The 16,423-nt window shown below is 31.5% G+C and overlaps 1 protein-coding gene, 1 long non-coding RNA gene and 1 other non-coding gene across 3 annotated transcripts; 2 read left to right on the top strand and 1 right to left on the bottom strand.

Annotated features, from left to right (window-relative positions):
- The first annotated feature begins 234 nt into the window (after positions 1-234).
- LOC131173693 (small nucleolar RNA R71) lies at positions 235-341 on the top strand. The gene has a single exon (XR_009144007.1). It is a non-coding gene; the product is annotated as a small nucleolar RNA R71 (small nucleolar RNA).
- Positions 342-6,821: 6,480 nt separating this feature from the next.
- Positions 6,822-7,805, top strand: LOC131173165 (uncharacterized). The gene is made up of 2 exons (XR_009143393.1): positions 6,822-7,027; positions 7,113-7,805. It is a non-coding gene; the product is annotated as an uncharacterized LOC131173165 (long non-coding RNA).
- Positions 7,806-8,202: 397 nt separating this feature from the next.
- Positions 8,203-9,237, bottom strand: LOC110668357 (probable mediator of RNA polymerase II transcription subunit 26c). Its single transcript, XM_021829553.2, has one exon. The coding sequence runs from the start codon at positions 9,208-9,210 to the stop codon at positions 8,203-8,205; it is 1,008 nt and encodes a 335-aa protein (XP_021685245.2). The 5' UTR covers positions 9,211-9,237.
- Between the last annotated feature and the right edge of the window lie 7,186 nt (positions 9,238-16,423).

The following is a 16,423-nucleotide window of genomic DNA, read 5'->3' as shown; positions in this document are numbered from 1 at the left end:
GTTAAATTAGAAATCTGTTTCTCAAGGTTAGATGTACTTACCTTATTAACCTTCATAGGTGTGTGATCCATTCTCATTCCAAACTACTGAGAATTAGATGCCATGTTAGCAATCAGCCTCCTTGCTTCATCTGGTGTCTTATCAACCAAAGCTCCTCCACTAGCAGCATCTATCATACTGCGGTCCATTGGTAGAAGTCACTCATAGAAATATTGAATCAACAGCTGCTCACTTATTTGATGATGGGGACAGCTTGCACACAGCTTCTTAAATCTCTCCTAATACTCATGCAAGCTCTCTCCATTGTACTGTCGGATGCCATAAAATTCTTTTCTAATGTTGGCAGCACGGGGAAGCAGGAAAATACTTCTCCAAAAATAGCTGCTTCATCCCATTCCATGAGTTAACAGATCCAGAAGGAAGGTAATACAACCAATTCTTAGCTGTGCCCTCCAGTGAGAAAGGGAAAGCCCGAAGCTTGATCTGAACCTCTGAAACTCCTTGAGGTTTCATGCTGGAACACACAACATGAAATTCCTTTAGATGCTTATGTGGATCCTCACCTGCAAGACCATGAAACTTAGGCAACAAATGGATTAGTCCAAATTTCAATTCAAAAGCAACATTTAAAGCAGGTTATTGGATACACAAAGGCTGTTAGTTTAGATCAGGAGCAGCCAACTCTTTCAAAGTCCTAGCAGTAGCCATGGCCTCGTTTTTGAAACTTGACTCTGAATCTGAATCTGAACTTAGCTCCTTTGGAGATTGGACTCCTTCAGATGTACTTAGAATCTGCCTAGCTTGCTTAGCCAATTTTCTCAACCGTTTAGCTGTTTTTTCTACTTCTGGATCAAAGATCAACTCACCAGATTGAGAAATTCTTGTCATAAACAAAAAAATCAAAGTAAAAACAAAAAAATGCCTCAAAACCCTAAAAAACAATGGAATTTGGCCTCAAGAGGGTGGGGCCAAGGAATCCTATGAATTTATCGATCTTGATCAGAGCGTCGTTTCCTTCAAAATAGGTATGGGCCGCCCTCCAAATTCAACCAAAATCCTTAATGAACAGTAACAATGAACAGTAACACCGTAATTAATTTTCTTTTTTTAAAAAACTGAAAACAGCAACACTTCACAAACAGAGTTAATAACAATATATCCTAACACCAAAAACACGAATTTCAATAAATTTCAGTCCCCGGCAACGGTGCCAAAATTCTTGATGGGTGTCGAATCCACCTGAAATAAAATTAACTGAAATTACCAGTAATGAAATATTTTCTGCAGCAAGTGGTAAATCCATGTCGAACCCTAGAGACTGAATTATTAAATTTCATGCACTTATGTGTAATGGAAAACGAAAGAAACAAAGATTTGGGGGGGGGGGGGTGGTTTGTGACACAAAATCAAAAGAAATCAGAAATTCAAGAACTAAATATGAAAATCTCAATTTAAACAAACTTCAGTCCAAGGTAATTCGCATTCCAATGCATTGATTTGATCATAGACAAAAGAAATACAATTATATCTTATTGAATACTTAACATAGATTTACCAAATAGTGAGGTAAACCCCTGACTTCTCTATATTCATCAATTCGAGCCCAGCACTCTTATTGACTCTAATTATTAACTGAGTTGATATTAAGCAATCCTCATCAAATTAATAACTGCTTTAAGAAAAGAAAGTAGTTAAACTAAACAATAATTTATGAAGCATAAATCATTTAATCCACCCTATTATTTTCTTAGGTTATTATCGAAAACTGAGATCATAATCAATAAAACCTAATTACTACTCATGTTCAATCTTACACAATAATTACGGATTATGAAGATGAACTAGCAATTGATCAAATCAAACAATTAACTAATAGGCCTTTTTAGCAAATCATTCTACAGATCAAAACTATTAAATCATAAAATAATAGATATTCAAAAAGACATAAATTAAATTAAGAACCTGGTCTCACAAATCACACATAAGAACTTGAATCCCTTGAACTGAATTAAAAACTTAGCCACTCATGTTCATGGCTTACAGAAAATTAAAGAAGAAATAAAGAAGAAATCTAGAATGTAAATGGAGAACGAAAGTCTGAATTGAGATTCTCTTAGCTGCTGCCCAAAGACGTATTTATACTAAAAAAACCTAATCCCAAAGATAGGAACCAAACCAAACTAGGAAAAGTTTTGAAATTCAAGATGTAGATTTTCAGCCTGCATTCACGTTTTTGGAATCAAGGCAGATTTAGCGAATTTCTTTCCAAATCTACCTCTGCCCTCTTCAGGAAAGTTGTAGCCCTATTTCTTAGCTTTCCAACGGGTACTCATGGACCCAAATCCGAGGTCTACAGCCCAAGTTATGGCCCAAAAATCGGGACTGGTTCAGTCAGATGGTCCAGCCCATTGTGACGAATTCATTGCCATTTTTGACAATTAAAATGGCCTCATCTCGCATCTAGCCCTTCATAGAAGTTGTAGAGGTGGCTCTTAAGGTTCAATTGGGCTTAGCCTTGCTTCATTTGGACATCTAAAACTCCAGATACAAAATAAATACTGAAATTGGTCGTGACCCATTGAGTCTGGGCTTTTGCAATAGATCCATAGCTCATTTTGTCAACCTTGGAGACTGATTTGGGCTTTGGTCCCTCTTTATCATTTGAAGTGCTCTATCTTAGCTTTTCAATGGATTAAACAACAATCAATTTGGAGACCCACAACTTTAGAAACACCTAAAAAATATAGCAAAGGTCAAATGCTAAAAATTTCTCCATTTAACACAATTATTCCACAACTATCTAAAAATATGTCTAAATGATAAATATATTTTAACCAACTGAATTAAACATAAAAATACACTAAAAAAAATAAATGTGATAGGAGTAAAATTAATAAATTATGCACTTATCAATAGCTTTGACCTTTTAATCCTTTGGAGCATGTGCAAAGGCCTTAAAGCCAAAAACATGTAGGTGATCATAAGAGACATCCTTTCTAAACCATATTTTGTCTAATACTTCATTTTGCAAAGGAAAATTGGAAGACAAATTAATTACATATGCCATTGAGTATAGTGCTTCACCCTAAAAGGAATTAGGTAACATTGCTCTTAAAAGCAAACATCCAACTCTCTCAATCTAAGTTCTATTCATTCTTTCAGTTACACCATTCAGCTGAGGAGTCTTTGGAGGAGTTTTTTGATGTTTGATACCTTGTGACTTGCAATACTGATCAAATGGCCCAGAATATTCACCACCATTGTCAGTACATATGCACTTTAACTTGTTTCCAATCTGTCTCTCAACTGAAGCTTGAAATTGTTTGAGCACATCAAGAACTTGGTCTATTATTTTCAAGCCGTAAACCCAAAGCATTCTAGAATGATCATCAATAAAGGTGATGAACTACAAAGTACCACTATGTCATCTCACCTTCAAAGGACAACAAACATCTTAATGAACTAACTCTAAACACTCTGGTTTCCTCATAGGATGATGAGTTTGAAATGAAACTCTAGTATGCTTTCTGACCAGACAATGATCATATTTCTTCAACTGTGATGTCTACACTTTGGGAAGTTAGTTCTTCTTTGCCAAGCAATCAATTCCTTTCTCACTCATGTGACTAAGTCTCCTGTGCCATAATTCACATGTACTTGCATTTTCTACCACATTTATAGTGCCATTAGAAATTGAAGCTTACATGAAATATAAATTAGAATACATATTTCCTCGCGCTATAACCAAAGAGCCTTTTGTGAGTTTCCATTTACTTTCACCCATGATATTTAAATAGCCCTTATCATCAAGTCTTCCAGCATAAACAAATTTCAAATGAACATTTGGTGCATTTTTGACATCTTTGAGCATTACTTTCATTCCATTGCCAGTATCCAAACAAACACCTTCAATACCAATAACCTGTGGCAATCCACCATTACCCATCCTCAATATGCCAAAATCACCAGAGGCATAAGAATTGAAAAATTCCTTCTTCAGTGTGACATGATGTGAAGTGCCACTATCAACCAGCCAAGTAGTCTCATTGAATTCTAAACTGACTATATCCTCATCCCAAATAATAGTCAGATAGTTAGTAGTAGTAGCAACAAATTGATTAGGCTTTTTTTTATCATTCCTTTCTTACTTAGCACCATTTTTCTTATTTGCCTTCATCCATTTGAAACACTTTTTTTATATATGACCTGTCTTGCATAGTAATAAAACTCAACATCCTCATTTCTTGACCTTAACTGCCTCCTGCTTTTATCTCTGCCCTTTTGAGCTTTTTTTTTTTGCTTCTCCCCCTATTCTCAGTGACCAAAACCTCTGTTTGTGATGAAGAACCTTGAGATCTTCTCATTTCTTCATTCAATACACTTCCCTTAGCCATTTCAAAGGAGACAACACCATTAGGGGCTGAATTAGTAAGTGAGACTCTAAACATCTCCCAAGAGTTAGGTAGAGTGTTCAGCAACCATAGACTAAGAACCTCATCATCAAATTTGATACCCATGCCCAATAACTAATCCATAGTTCCATAAAATTCACTCTTTCTTTGTATTTTATCTGTATCATTTTCTTCAGTAAAAATAACTTATTAGCCACTCTTCGAGGTGTGTAACAACTCAAGCTTATCCATAGTGTTCTTGCATGCCTTTCATTACTAATATGATTATAAACATTATCATCAACAAATTGCTTAATATACTTGCATACTTGCTCATGCTCAAACTCCCAATCTTCATCACTTTTTAATTAAGGTTTTTGAGTAGCAAACACAGGCAAATGCAATGACTTCACAAATAGCAAATCTTTCATTTTGTTCTTCCAAAGGTGATAATTTGTTCCATTCAAACAAATCATTTTACTCAAATTCCCTTCCATCATTCAAGTAGGTAAGCTAACAAGAAAACCATGCTTTGATACCACTTTATTGGGGTTTTTCACAATGCAGAATCAACAAATTAACCCAAGCAAGTAAAAAATAATTCAAACACAAAAAGAGCAAGTACATCAAGAACACAAGATTTTTTATGTGGAAAACCTCTCTGATGTGAAGAGGAAAATCATAGGACTTTAGGAGTCCACCCTCAAATCTCCACTATCACCAAAATAAGATTACAAACACCCTTCAAAAGGTCTCACAATAGATTCACCAAATAATCTCAACAACAAAGAGATTAAATACAAGAGAAATGGAGAACAAAGAATAGAAATACACCAAACTAGAGGACAAAATTCATGGGCCCAATCACTAGGCTAGAAGTTTACGATCTCCATCATCACCGTTCAAATTGAAGAACCGAATGTCAAGAATATGTAGACAAAATTTGAGCCTGATCTAACGGTTAATGAACTGCCAAAGGCCAAAAGAGTGAAGCTGGTCCACATTAAAACTAAAAGACACCTCTGACTTTTGTAAATTCACTTCCTAACCTGAAAACTACTCATATCTCTATAGTACTTAAGAAATTTCACTTCCTTCATTGAGTGTAGCCCACAAAAAAAAAAAAAGAACGCAATCATCGACAAAAAGCAAATGAGACACTTAGAGAGCTCCCTTGCAAAGATAAATACCATGGAGTGAACCAGACAACAGTGACTCTATTGGATAATGGCTTCTTATAAAATTTTATATTTAATTGAATGCCCAATAGGCAAATTATGTCTATAATTATTGTAAGAATCACGAACTCGAAAGTTAACTTAACCACTAGTGCTCGAGCAGATATGAATTGGCCAATAAGATAAATTAGCATAAAGCTATTATGTGTCTCGACTGGAGTTTCTTTCTTTGATTGAAACTTTACTTGGATTTAGACATATTTGAAAAAAGTGTTCAAGAATGGATGAATGAGAAAATTATTAAACTAATTCTATAAAAAAATTCAATCATAAATAAACTATATAAAAAGATTCAATTATATAAAATTTTCAAATTTAGAAGTAATATATTATATATTGACTAACAAAATACTTAAATTAAACTGAATGGAGGAATTAAATAGTAAACAGTACAAAAATATAGGGACAAACTATTTTTTTTTTTAAATTGGAGGATCAAGTAATTATTTCATTAAAATAGAAGGTTTAAATAATAATTTTCTTAAAAGTAATAATTTTTCATTTGGATGAAAAGACAATTGTTAATAAAATGGCAAGAAACCAATGGTCATCGATATGTGAAGGGTAAATTATTATTTAGTCCCTCAATTATGTCGTAACTAATGACTTGATTATTTTATTTACTCCCTCATATTTGATTCCATTAACTATTTGGTCATTCCATTCATTTTAATCAATTTAACTATATGCCAAGGAACTAAAACGTAGTCAATGAAAGACAAAAGCATTGGCAATGATAAAAATAAAAAAACCACACTGAGGGATAAAAATGTTTACAATGATAAAAACTCAAAGACGAAAATGTTTACCATTAATGCAAAAGTTTAACCAAAATAGACAAAGCAAGGAAAGTGTGCAAATCAAAACTTATAAATTAGCTAATGTGTTTGGTGGTATTCCAAGTGAGATCGGTGCTCTCCAACAGTTGATAATTTATCTCTCTTTGGCACATAATAAATTCCAAGGACCTATACCAGGTTCAATTGGGAGCACCTGGATCTCTCCAATAGCATACTCTCTGCTGTGATTCCCAAGATTGTAAATGGTCCTCTGCAAGGAATTTCTCCTTCTAGTCTGTTGTAAGACAGACTTGGGAACAGCTCTTTTAAGCACAATCTTGGACCCAGCGGAGCTCCTCAGCTAGGCTTCAATAAGATTTCTGAAATATGTTTTACCGGCTACAAAATCAGCAATATTGGTACTAGCCCTTGTATATGTGCTGGCAAGGCGGCAAAGAAAAAAGGAGAACAGTCCTTTCTCTACTCAACCTGATTTGCTACGTATAGCAACATATAGAAGGTTTTCATACCAGGAACTCATGCAGGCTACAAATGGATTAGACGAAAGTAACCTACTTTTGGATATGGAGGGATGCTTGGTATGGCTGTTGCAGTAAAGGTATTCAATTTGCAACTAGTTTTGACGCAGAATGTGAAGTTCTTTGAAGCATTCCTGACAGAAATCTTATTAAAATTATCAACAGCTGTACCAATGTTGACGTCAAAGCATTGGTGATGGAGTTCATGCCCAATGGAAACCTTGAGGCATTGTTGCACTCTAATTCCTATTGCTTGGATATGCTACAGAGGTTAAACAGCTTGGTAGATGTTGCACTTTCTTCGGAATATCTTCACTACAATTTTGTTTTGATTTTCATGATTTCTCTACATTTTTTATGTCATATGCAGAGTCTGGATCACAGGGAATAGTGTCTTATGGAATCATGTTGATGGAAACATTTACAAGGAACAAGCCCACAGGAGAAATGTGCTTGAAAGATTGGGTATTAGACTCATTGCAGAGTGGTGAGATGATGGATTCCAAACACAAATGAGAGTGATCTGGCAGCTAATGTGTATAATCTGTCATGAGTTTGGCTTGTGAAATGAGGATCAACATTCTACACAGGCTGAAGAAAATAGAGGACAAGTATGAAAAGAACATGCAAGCGACTTGCAAATTACCATAAAATCTTTTCTTTTTCTCTACAAAAGTGGAATTCTTTTTGCTTCTATAATGGTTAAGCTACTATATAGTCTCAACTTATGCTTACGTAAAACAATTTATTCCTCTAAATTCTGGAGTGTACGAACTAGTTTTAGGAAAAGTGGTGTCCTTTGTAGTGCTGTGCATCAGCTTCAATATATAATTGAAATGAAAATTTTTATGAACCAAATTGAATTACATATTACTGATTTTTCAATTTCATTTGACATGTTCTTGGCAAATTGTCAAGAATTACATAAGACCAAACCTCTCAAATTCTCATTGCAATTTAAAAGCAAGCAACCATGAACTATCTGCAGAAATTAACATGCAAATGTCCAAAATTTAAGAGCTTTAATATCCAAAATTTAGGGCAAATATGTTAAAAGATCAAATTGGAAAATAATCAAATTATCATAGAATGCAATAATTTCATGTTCACAAATATGATTTTCTTTTAAAAAAACCGACACAACTTACAAAAATAACGCATCATCCTCAACCTTACTATATAAACCATCTTTAAGGGTATTGCAAATATAAAAGATCTGAATAAGCAGAGCCTGTTAAAGACCCTTCTGCCAAAATCAGTAATGCCTCCCCAGAGAACCACCACCTTTGTTCTTTGCAAAAAAGGCAATCTTGGGTTTTGGAATATCATGTATGTCTATCACTTGAATTGTTCTTTGCTTCTTGGCATTTAAGGCTTCTTTGTAATTCTCTTGAAGCCTCTTGCTTGCTGAGGCCAGCCTCTCATAATCAACTTCTCTCTCTCTTTGCTGCTGCTGCTCTCTCTGTCTCTGCACATTGTGAGAAACAGAAACTGATTGATGGGTAGGTCTACGAGGAGCTTCTTTTCGAGGAACCGGTTTTGGCTTTCCTTCTGGTTCACAAGTTTTCTTGTCTGAATCAGAACTCTCTTTGTGAGTATTTGGAGAGTATGCAATATCAGGAACCTGGTTCCGGGAAATTTTCTGCTGTGGGGAGTTCCCATCAGCCGTTAGAGTAGAGGATGCTTGCTCTTCTTGAGGATTTAGCCTCAACCATTCATCTACAATTTCTCTCCATTTCCTGACAAGTTGCTTCACTAATCTCCGAACATCATCGGATGAATGCTTTCTCAAACTACTGACATGTCTTCCAATGCCAGTGTCCTTGAGTGCCTCGAAGGTCATATCCATATCTGCTAAAGTTTGAAGCAAATCAACCAGAGAATCTTGAGACTGATCAGGATTTTCAAGATGTTGTATAATCTCCAAAATCTTCTTCTGCTTATCGTCGAACAATACCGCAAATGGATCCAATTCATCATCGTTTTCTTCATGTTCATCTCCATAAATCGACCCACTTCGACATCCATCTCCACCTTTGGCTTCATTTCTGTTTTCTCTCATTTCATGCCCATCACTAATCCTGCCCATACTCCTACATCGACCAGACGAGCTCAATGCGCATAGCATTTCAACAATCATATCTCTCCGCTGCTTCAAGTCAGCCCCGAAATCCAACGAAGCCACCAATATCGCAGTGTCAATAAAAGTCCAGACGTCAACACCCGTAATCTCCAGAATCCATCGAAAATCATCTATATCCATTCTATATATCTTGATAAAAAACAAAGAACAAAGAATTGATATACTGGAAGAACAAAGAACTTGTATATTTTCTTGGGTATATAATATGAATCTTCGGCGATAGAAGTCTGATGGAGAAGCAAAACAATAAGTAATAATCTGACTCCAAATTTCGCTAGGAAACCAGACTCCTAAATTCACTGGGAAAACAAAATAATAATAATAATAATAATAATAATAATAATAATAATAATAATAATAATAATAATAATTTCTGCAATTATTTTAAACAAATAAATTTTCATAAAATTTTGTAAATTTTATTTATAAATTCATTTTAAATTTTATATCTCTATTCCTATAAAATCTATCATACTTCTAATTCTATTAAGGTTGGTAAAATTTACAATTAAAGCAATAGAAATATCGTAAAAATTTTACAAGAATTGATTTAGACTAAAAAAAATAATAAGAATAATAACAGAGATAATACTAAAATTTAAAAAATACGAATAGTTGACGAAATCAAATGTAAGGGTGTAAATCATGTATTTTTAAAAATATAAGATCAAGTCATTAATTTTGATATAATTGAGAGACTAAATAATAATTTATTTTTATAAAAAAAAAAAAAAAGAAGTTATAGCTTTGGAGGACTATGCATTTTACACACTTTTAAACTTAAGCATGTAATGGCCCGGCCCACTAGTGATATTTTCCGCTCTGGACCGAAGCCCTCACGATTTTAAAATGCGTCACTAGGGGTAAAGGTCTCTTAGGCAAATCCCACATCGGCAAAGCACGGAGATGGTCTTGGGTTCAAAAAGTAATGATATATAAGATAGGGGAACTAATCACTAGAGGCGCCTTTTGGTGGAATGGCCTGGAGAGTTGGAAGAACTCCAGGGTTAAGCGTGCTTGCTTGAGAGAAATCCTAGGATGGGTGACCTCCTGGGAAGTTCTCCATTCCACCTATGGGACAAAACCGTGAGACTTATGGCCAAAGCGGACAATTTCTCTAGTGGTTGGAGCCCGATTGTTACAATTGGTATCAGAGCCGCTCACGTGTCCTCTTGAGAAATGGTGGGGCAAACCTCAGCGAGGACGCTGAGTCCCGAAAGAGGGGGAGAAAGGTCCCTTAGGCAAATCCCACATCGGCCAAGCACGGAGATGGTCTTGGGTTCAAAAAGTAATGATATATAAGATAGGGGAACTAATCACTAGAGGCGCCTTTTGGTGGAATGGTCTGGAGAGTTGGAAGAACTCCAGGGTTAAGCGTGCTCGCTTGAGAGAAATCCTAGGATGGGTGACCTCTTGGGAAGTTCTCCATTCCACCTATGGGACAAAACCGTGAGGCTTATGGCCAAAGCGGACAATTTCTCTAGTGGTTGGAGCCCGATCGTTTCATTGCCTAGGGTGTTACAATCCACCCCCCTTATGGGACTCAGCATCCTCGCTGAGGTTTGCCCCACCATCGCTCAAGGTTGCACGCGGAGCGGCTCTGATACCACAAATGTAATGGCCCGGTCCACTAGTGATATTGTCCGCTCTGGACCGAAGCCCTCACGGTTTTAAAATGCATCACTAGGGGTTATGAACCACCAACTTATAAACCCAGCATTTCTCCTGTGTTTTACCGATGTGGGATTTGCCTAGGGTGTTACAAAGCAAGCATAATTAATATAAATGAGAAAAGAGAAGAAGAGCAAAAGAAGCAAAAGAAAAAGATTCAGAAATTAGTTTTAAAGAATATTATGTCCATTGAATGATCAAGATAAAATGCATCACATCTTCACATTAATAATTTCAATGATAAAATGCAAAAGTTACTTTCTAAACTTTTTGGTAAATAAATAAAGATTTTTATAAACTGTAACAGCGTGATATTCCAGTGTTAATAGACATCCTAAATTATCTGATCTTTGAAATGAAAGGAAATAAAGTTAAGAAAATGTCTCTATGAAAATATTTTTTTATTGTTTGATTGTAATATAATTTTAATTTTATTTAAAAATTAAATTATGATATTAAATATTTTTTATTTTTAATATTTATAAAGAATATGAATTTAAAAAAATCTATATTACTTATTCATGTTAAAATATATATATATATATATATATATATATATATATATATATATATATATATATATATATATATATTAACACTTTATTTGTTTCACATAAAATAACTTATATATGAAAAATATTTTTCATGGATATGAAAGGATTTTCCGTTGTTTGGTTGTAATGTTAAACAAATGGTATGTATTTATATCATGTATATATAAATATTTTTATATTTCAATAAAATTATCATAATTTAGAAAATAGAAAATGATTTAGTTTTTCCTTTGATCAAGAAAATTTTTCCTTTGACAAAAAAATATTTTTCATTAATTCATTTTTCTAAGTGCTCTAAACATTAAAAAATGAGAAAAATATTTTCCAAAAAATAATTTATGTAAAATAAATGGAGCCTAAATATCTTATTTTATTTAATTGATATATCACATTATTATGAATAAAAAGATTATAGTCAAACATCTTATTTCAAATGGATTGATAAAAATATATTCATTTTAATTTAATACATAAAAAGTTAAATCTATATTGATATATTTTTAAAATTTTTAAACCAAAAATTTTAATTAATTAACACTTGGGTCATTAAATCACATGGCTCCATTTAAAATTTGATTGAATAAATTGAATTTTCATGAGGTAATTTCTTATTAGATTCAATTAAAATTTTAATAATATATATATATATATATATATATATATATATATATATATATATATATATATATATATATATATATATATATATATATATTGTTACGAAAAGTTGTGTGAGTGAAATTGAAATTAATTAATAGATATTGAATTTGTTATATAATCAAAAAATAAAAAATCTAATGGGCCTAAGCCCACTCATAGTGTACTATAGGAATAAGAAGAATGTTGGGTGTTTTGAGATTTGAATGTTGGGTTTTTATTGTTCTGAAGCTTTACCCAATGTATTTAGGTTTCATTCTACTTATATTTTTAGACTTTGAACCCTTTATGAAATTATAAATTAAGTTTTTATTAGAAAAGATAAATAATTATGCCTTAAAAAAATTGCGACTAAAATCAATCTCAAACATATAAGCTAAAAGAGAGGGAATAACTAAATGAGTATTTTATTTTTAATATTTTCAAACACACTCAATATGTTAGACAATAATAACAATAATTAAGTATTAATCTCAAACAAGTTGTGCCTGGTTATATGGACCAATATCCAACAACAATATCTAAAATTTGTATTTCCCTCCACATCACCTTATTATGTCTCCCCCTCCCTATTCTCACTTCTTGTCTAACTAATTTATCACACTTTAATTTATTGTTATTGCAATTGAACCAGTTCATGATCTGTATTGTGGCATCCCATTAATCTTTTGAACAAGACAAGCACCTAGCAAATTTCATGGCAAAGTAGCTCATAGAGTACTTGATATAACTCATATGTGAGTTTTGCTAGGACAAAAGCCCAAAAGAGAAAAGTGATCCACCCAATAACAGGACAAAGAAAAAAAACAAGTAAAACTATAGCCAAAGAGATGCCCAATAGGCGAATTATGCCTATCATTGGATTGTATGAATCACAAACTTGGAAGTTAACTTCAACCATCAGTATTGTAGAGTATATGAATAGGCTAATAAGACAGATTAGCATAAAAATGTTATGCGTATCAAATGGAGTTTCTTCCTTTGATTGGAACTTCACTTGGATGAGAACAATTAAACTTGATATTATAAAGACAAAGACCATATGCTGTGCAATTAAGTTGTTAATAAAAGGAAAATTAGATGGATTTAGACATTTAAAATAATATTTAAGAATGGATGAATGAGAAAATTATTAAATAAATTCTATCAAAAATTAAATTATAAATAAACAATATCAAAAGTTATAGCCTTATTGGATTGTGTACTGTACACACTTTTTAATTTAAGCAAGCATAGCCTTAGTGCTTATTAATCAATGTTAAAAAAAGAAGAAGAAGAAGAAGAAGAAGAAGAGTAGAAGAAAAATGTTCAGAAATCAGTTTTAAAGAATATTATAGATAGTCACTGAATAATCAAGAGACAGATTTGAAGCAAAAGATAATTGCATTAGTTTAATGAATTTTAGAATATATAAACTTGATTTAAACAATGAATATATACTAATTAATCAATGTAAACAACAAAAGAGGAGACGAGCAAAAGAAAAATGTGCAGAAATTAGTGTTAAAGAATATTACAGCCATTGAAGGATCAAGTAACAAACAGAGTTAAGCAGAACTTGTTTGCATTAGTTGAATGAATTTCAGAAGTTGTAAACTTGATTTAAACAATGAATATACTAATTAACCAATGTAAATAAGAAAAAAGAAGAAGAACAACAACAAAATAAAAATGTGCAGAAATCAGTGTTAAAGAATATTACAGTCATTGAAGGATCATGAAGCAAACAGAGTTAAGCAGAGCATGTTTGCATTAGTTCAATGAATTTTAGAAGTTGTAAACTTGATTTAAACAATGAATATACTAATTAATCAATGTAAATAAGAAAGAAGAAGAAGAAGAAGAAGAACAAAATAAAAATCTGTAGAAATCAGTTTTAAAGAATATTACAATCGTTGAAGAATCAAGAGAGAAACAGAGTTAAGCAGAACAAGTTTGCATTTGTTTAATGAATTATGCAAGCTCTAAACTTGATTTAAACAGTAAATATACTAACCTTTCAAACCAACAATTGTGAGAAGCCATGTCTGGTTTTTCTTCTTCCTCTCAAAAATTTTCTTTCTCTGACTCTGTGTAAAGGAAGCATTCCCTCCTTTTAAAGTCATTTCTTTCCCAGAGCCTTAAATAAGACGTGTATTAAACTTCGCGTATTAAACTCTTTTGTGCCAAAGTAAAAGAAAAAATAAAATTAAATAAAATAGAATTTCATTAGTCAAATTCAAATGATACAAATTGTACATGTAGGAAAGACCATACATAGAACAAATTGTCATAACAAATAAAATACAAATTGTCATAACAGAGTGTGACAAAAATAAATAAATCGTCAAAGTGGCTTGACGTTTCTCTGTACTATCTGGTCTGATTATTTAGAAACTAATTGCGAATAAAAGAAAATTGTAACTATTAATTTTAGAAACAGAACCGTATATTTAATATCTGTCAATATGTATAAATTTAAAGATTTATTTACTTTAAATATATCAATAATGATACATCTAAAGAAATATGTCTAGAATCCATCTTAAACGGATAGATATATATGAGATTTATATATATATATATATATATATATATATATATATATATATATATATATATATATATATATATATATATAACAGAGAAAGAGGAGGAGGGATTACCAGCGGAAAAAGAAGATAATAGAATGCCACCGATAAAAATACTCACAGATAATCATCTAAACAGATATTAAAAGAAAAAAAAAAGGTATGAAGAAGAAAAATAATATGATAGATTCAGTTGAGAGAATAATAAACATTTTAAGAGAGAAAAAGAATTTATAAGAGAGAAAAAAAAAAAAAAAAAAGGCAAGCAAGTCAATCAAGTTACTTTCCAAGCATTTTAAGAGAGAAACAGGATTTATAAAATGCAAAAGAAGATTTTTTTTATATTGATTTATCTTACTAAAATATATTGATTAATCCAAATTTTTTATTGAATTAAAATAAAATAAAATAAATAATTTATTATCATAATAGCTATAACATCCCATGCGGCAAGAAAAAATAATTTATGGCTAGAGGCTAGGCCTCGCTTGAGATCTTGACCAAATGGGGGGTAAGAATGAACCAAATCATACATTAAAATGGAGGAAACTAATAACTAGAGACGCCTTTTGGTGGAATGGCCTGGAGAGTTGGAAGAACTCCGGAGTTAAGCGTGCTCGCTTGAGAGAAATCTTATGATGGGTGACCTCCTATGAAGTTCTCCATTCCACCTATGGGACAAAACTGTGAGGCTCCAGATGGAGGAGGGCCAAAGCGAACAATTCCTCTAGTGGTTAGAGCAGGGCCATTATAATAGCAAATTATCATGCGCATTTTTTAAATCTCATTATTCCCCTCTCCTATTTATATATATATATATATATATATATATAGATTATAGGTAAAAAACTACAATTATTTTAATTATATCTTATAAATATTAAATTTTAATTATTTAAATTAAAATATTAATGTTAATATTATTTTAATTAATTTTATAAATAATAATGTTTGTTAATTTAATAAGATTATATTTTTATGAAATTTTATTTGTTATAATTAATCTAATTAATTCTGAATATATGATATTATTTTAAAAATTAAAAACTAAATTAACCACATGGTGTTTAAGATATGGTTATTGGCCACGTAAATCATGTTTATCAATGAGCTTAATAATGAAAAGAAGCTAACTTGTATTTGTGCTCGACATATCGTGATACCGACATGATTTATTTTTTTAAATTATTCTCCTTTTTATTTTAAATAATTAGATATAAAGCTTTAATTTTTTTTACATGTATTTAAATTATTAACATTTTTATTTTAGTGGCCAATTTTTTTAATTTATTTCCAAAATTTCTATTATGAATAATAATTTTATCAAATTTAATATTTAAAATTAGTCTTATTACCAATTATGAAAATAAATGAAATATTTGAAGTCAAAAAAATCCAATTTTTTTTAGTATAAAAATTTCTTTCTATTTTTTTTATTCCTATAGAGTCAAAATTTTTAGTTACTATTTGTTATAATAATTATAAATGATTTTAAAATTTTAATTAATTTAAAGATATCCTTACACATACTTAAACTTTTAAAACATAGTTTAGTTTTTCTATGGTACTTTAACTTTTTAACTTTCAGACTCTAAATTAAGTTTTCTAAAAATTAATCTTCTACCTCACAACTAAAAAATACTGCAATAAATATTGATTATGATTTATTGAGCTTTTTAGTATATTTTTTCTAATTATTTAAATTAATAAAATATATAATTTATTCAAAAATAAAGAAAAATATTAATTTTTGTTTGATAAAAAATGCAATTTATAATTTTTCAATGATTATGATAATTGATGAAAGGATAAAATATTAGAGGGTTGCATTTTATGATGCTTTCACCATCGGCCTTTAATTCTCAAAGCAAAGAGAAGAGT

This window comes from Hevea brasiliensis, chromosome 14 (assembly GCF_030052815.1).
Source record: "Hevea brasiliensis isolate MT/VB/25A 57/8 chromosome 14, ASM3005281v1, whole genome shotgun sequence".
NCBI lineage: Eukaryota > Viridiplantae > Streptophyta > Magnoliopsida > Malpighiales > Euphorbiaceae > Hevea > Hevea brasiliensis.
The sequence above is the reverse complement of the archived record's forward strand: the minus strand, read 5'-3'. Positions and strand labels throughout refer to the sequence as shown.

Coding starts and splice junctions, on each gene's coding strand:
- LOC110668357 (XM_021829553.2), bottom strand. CDS start 9,210: ATGGATATAGATGATTTTCGATGGATTCTGGAGATTACGGGTGTTGAC.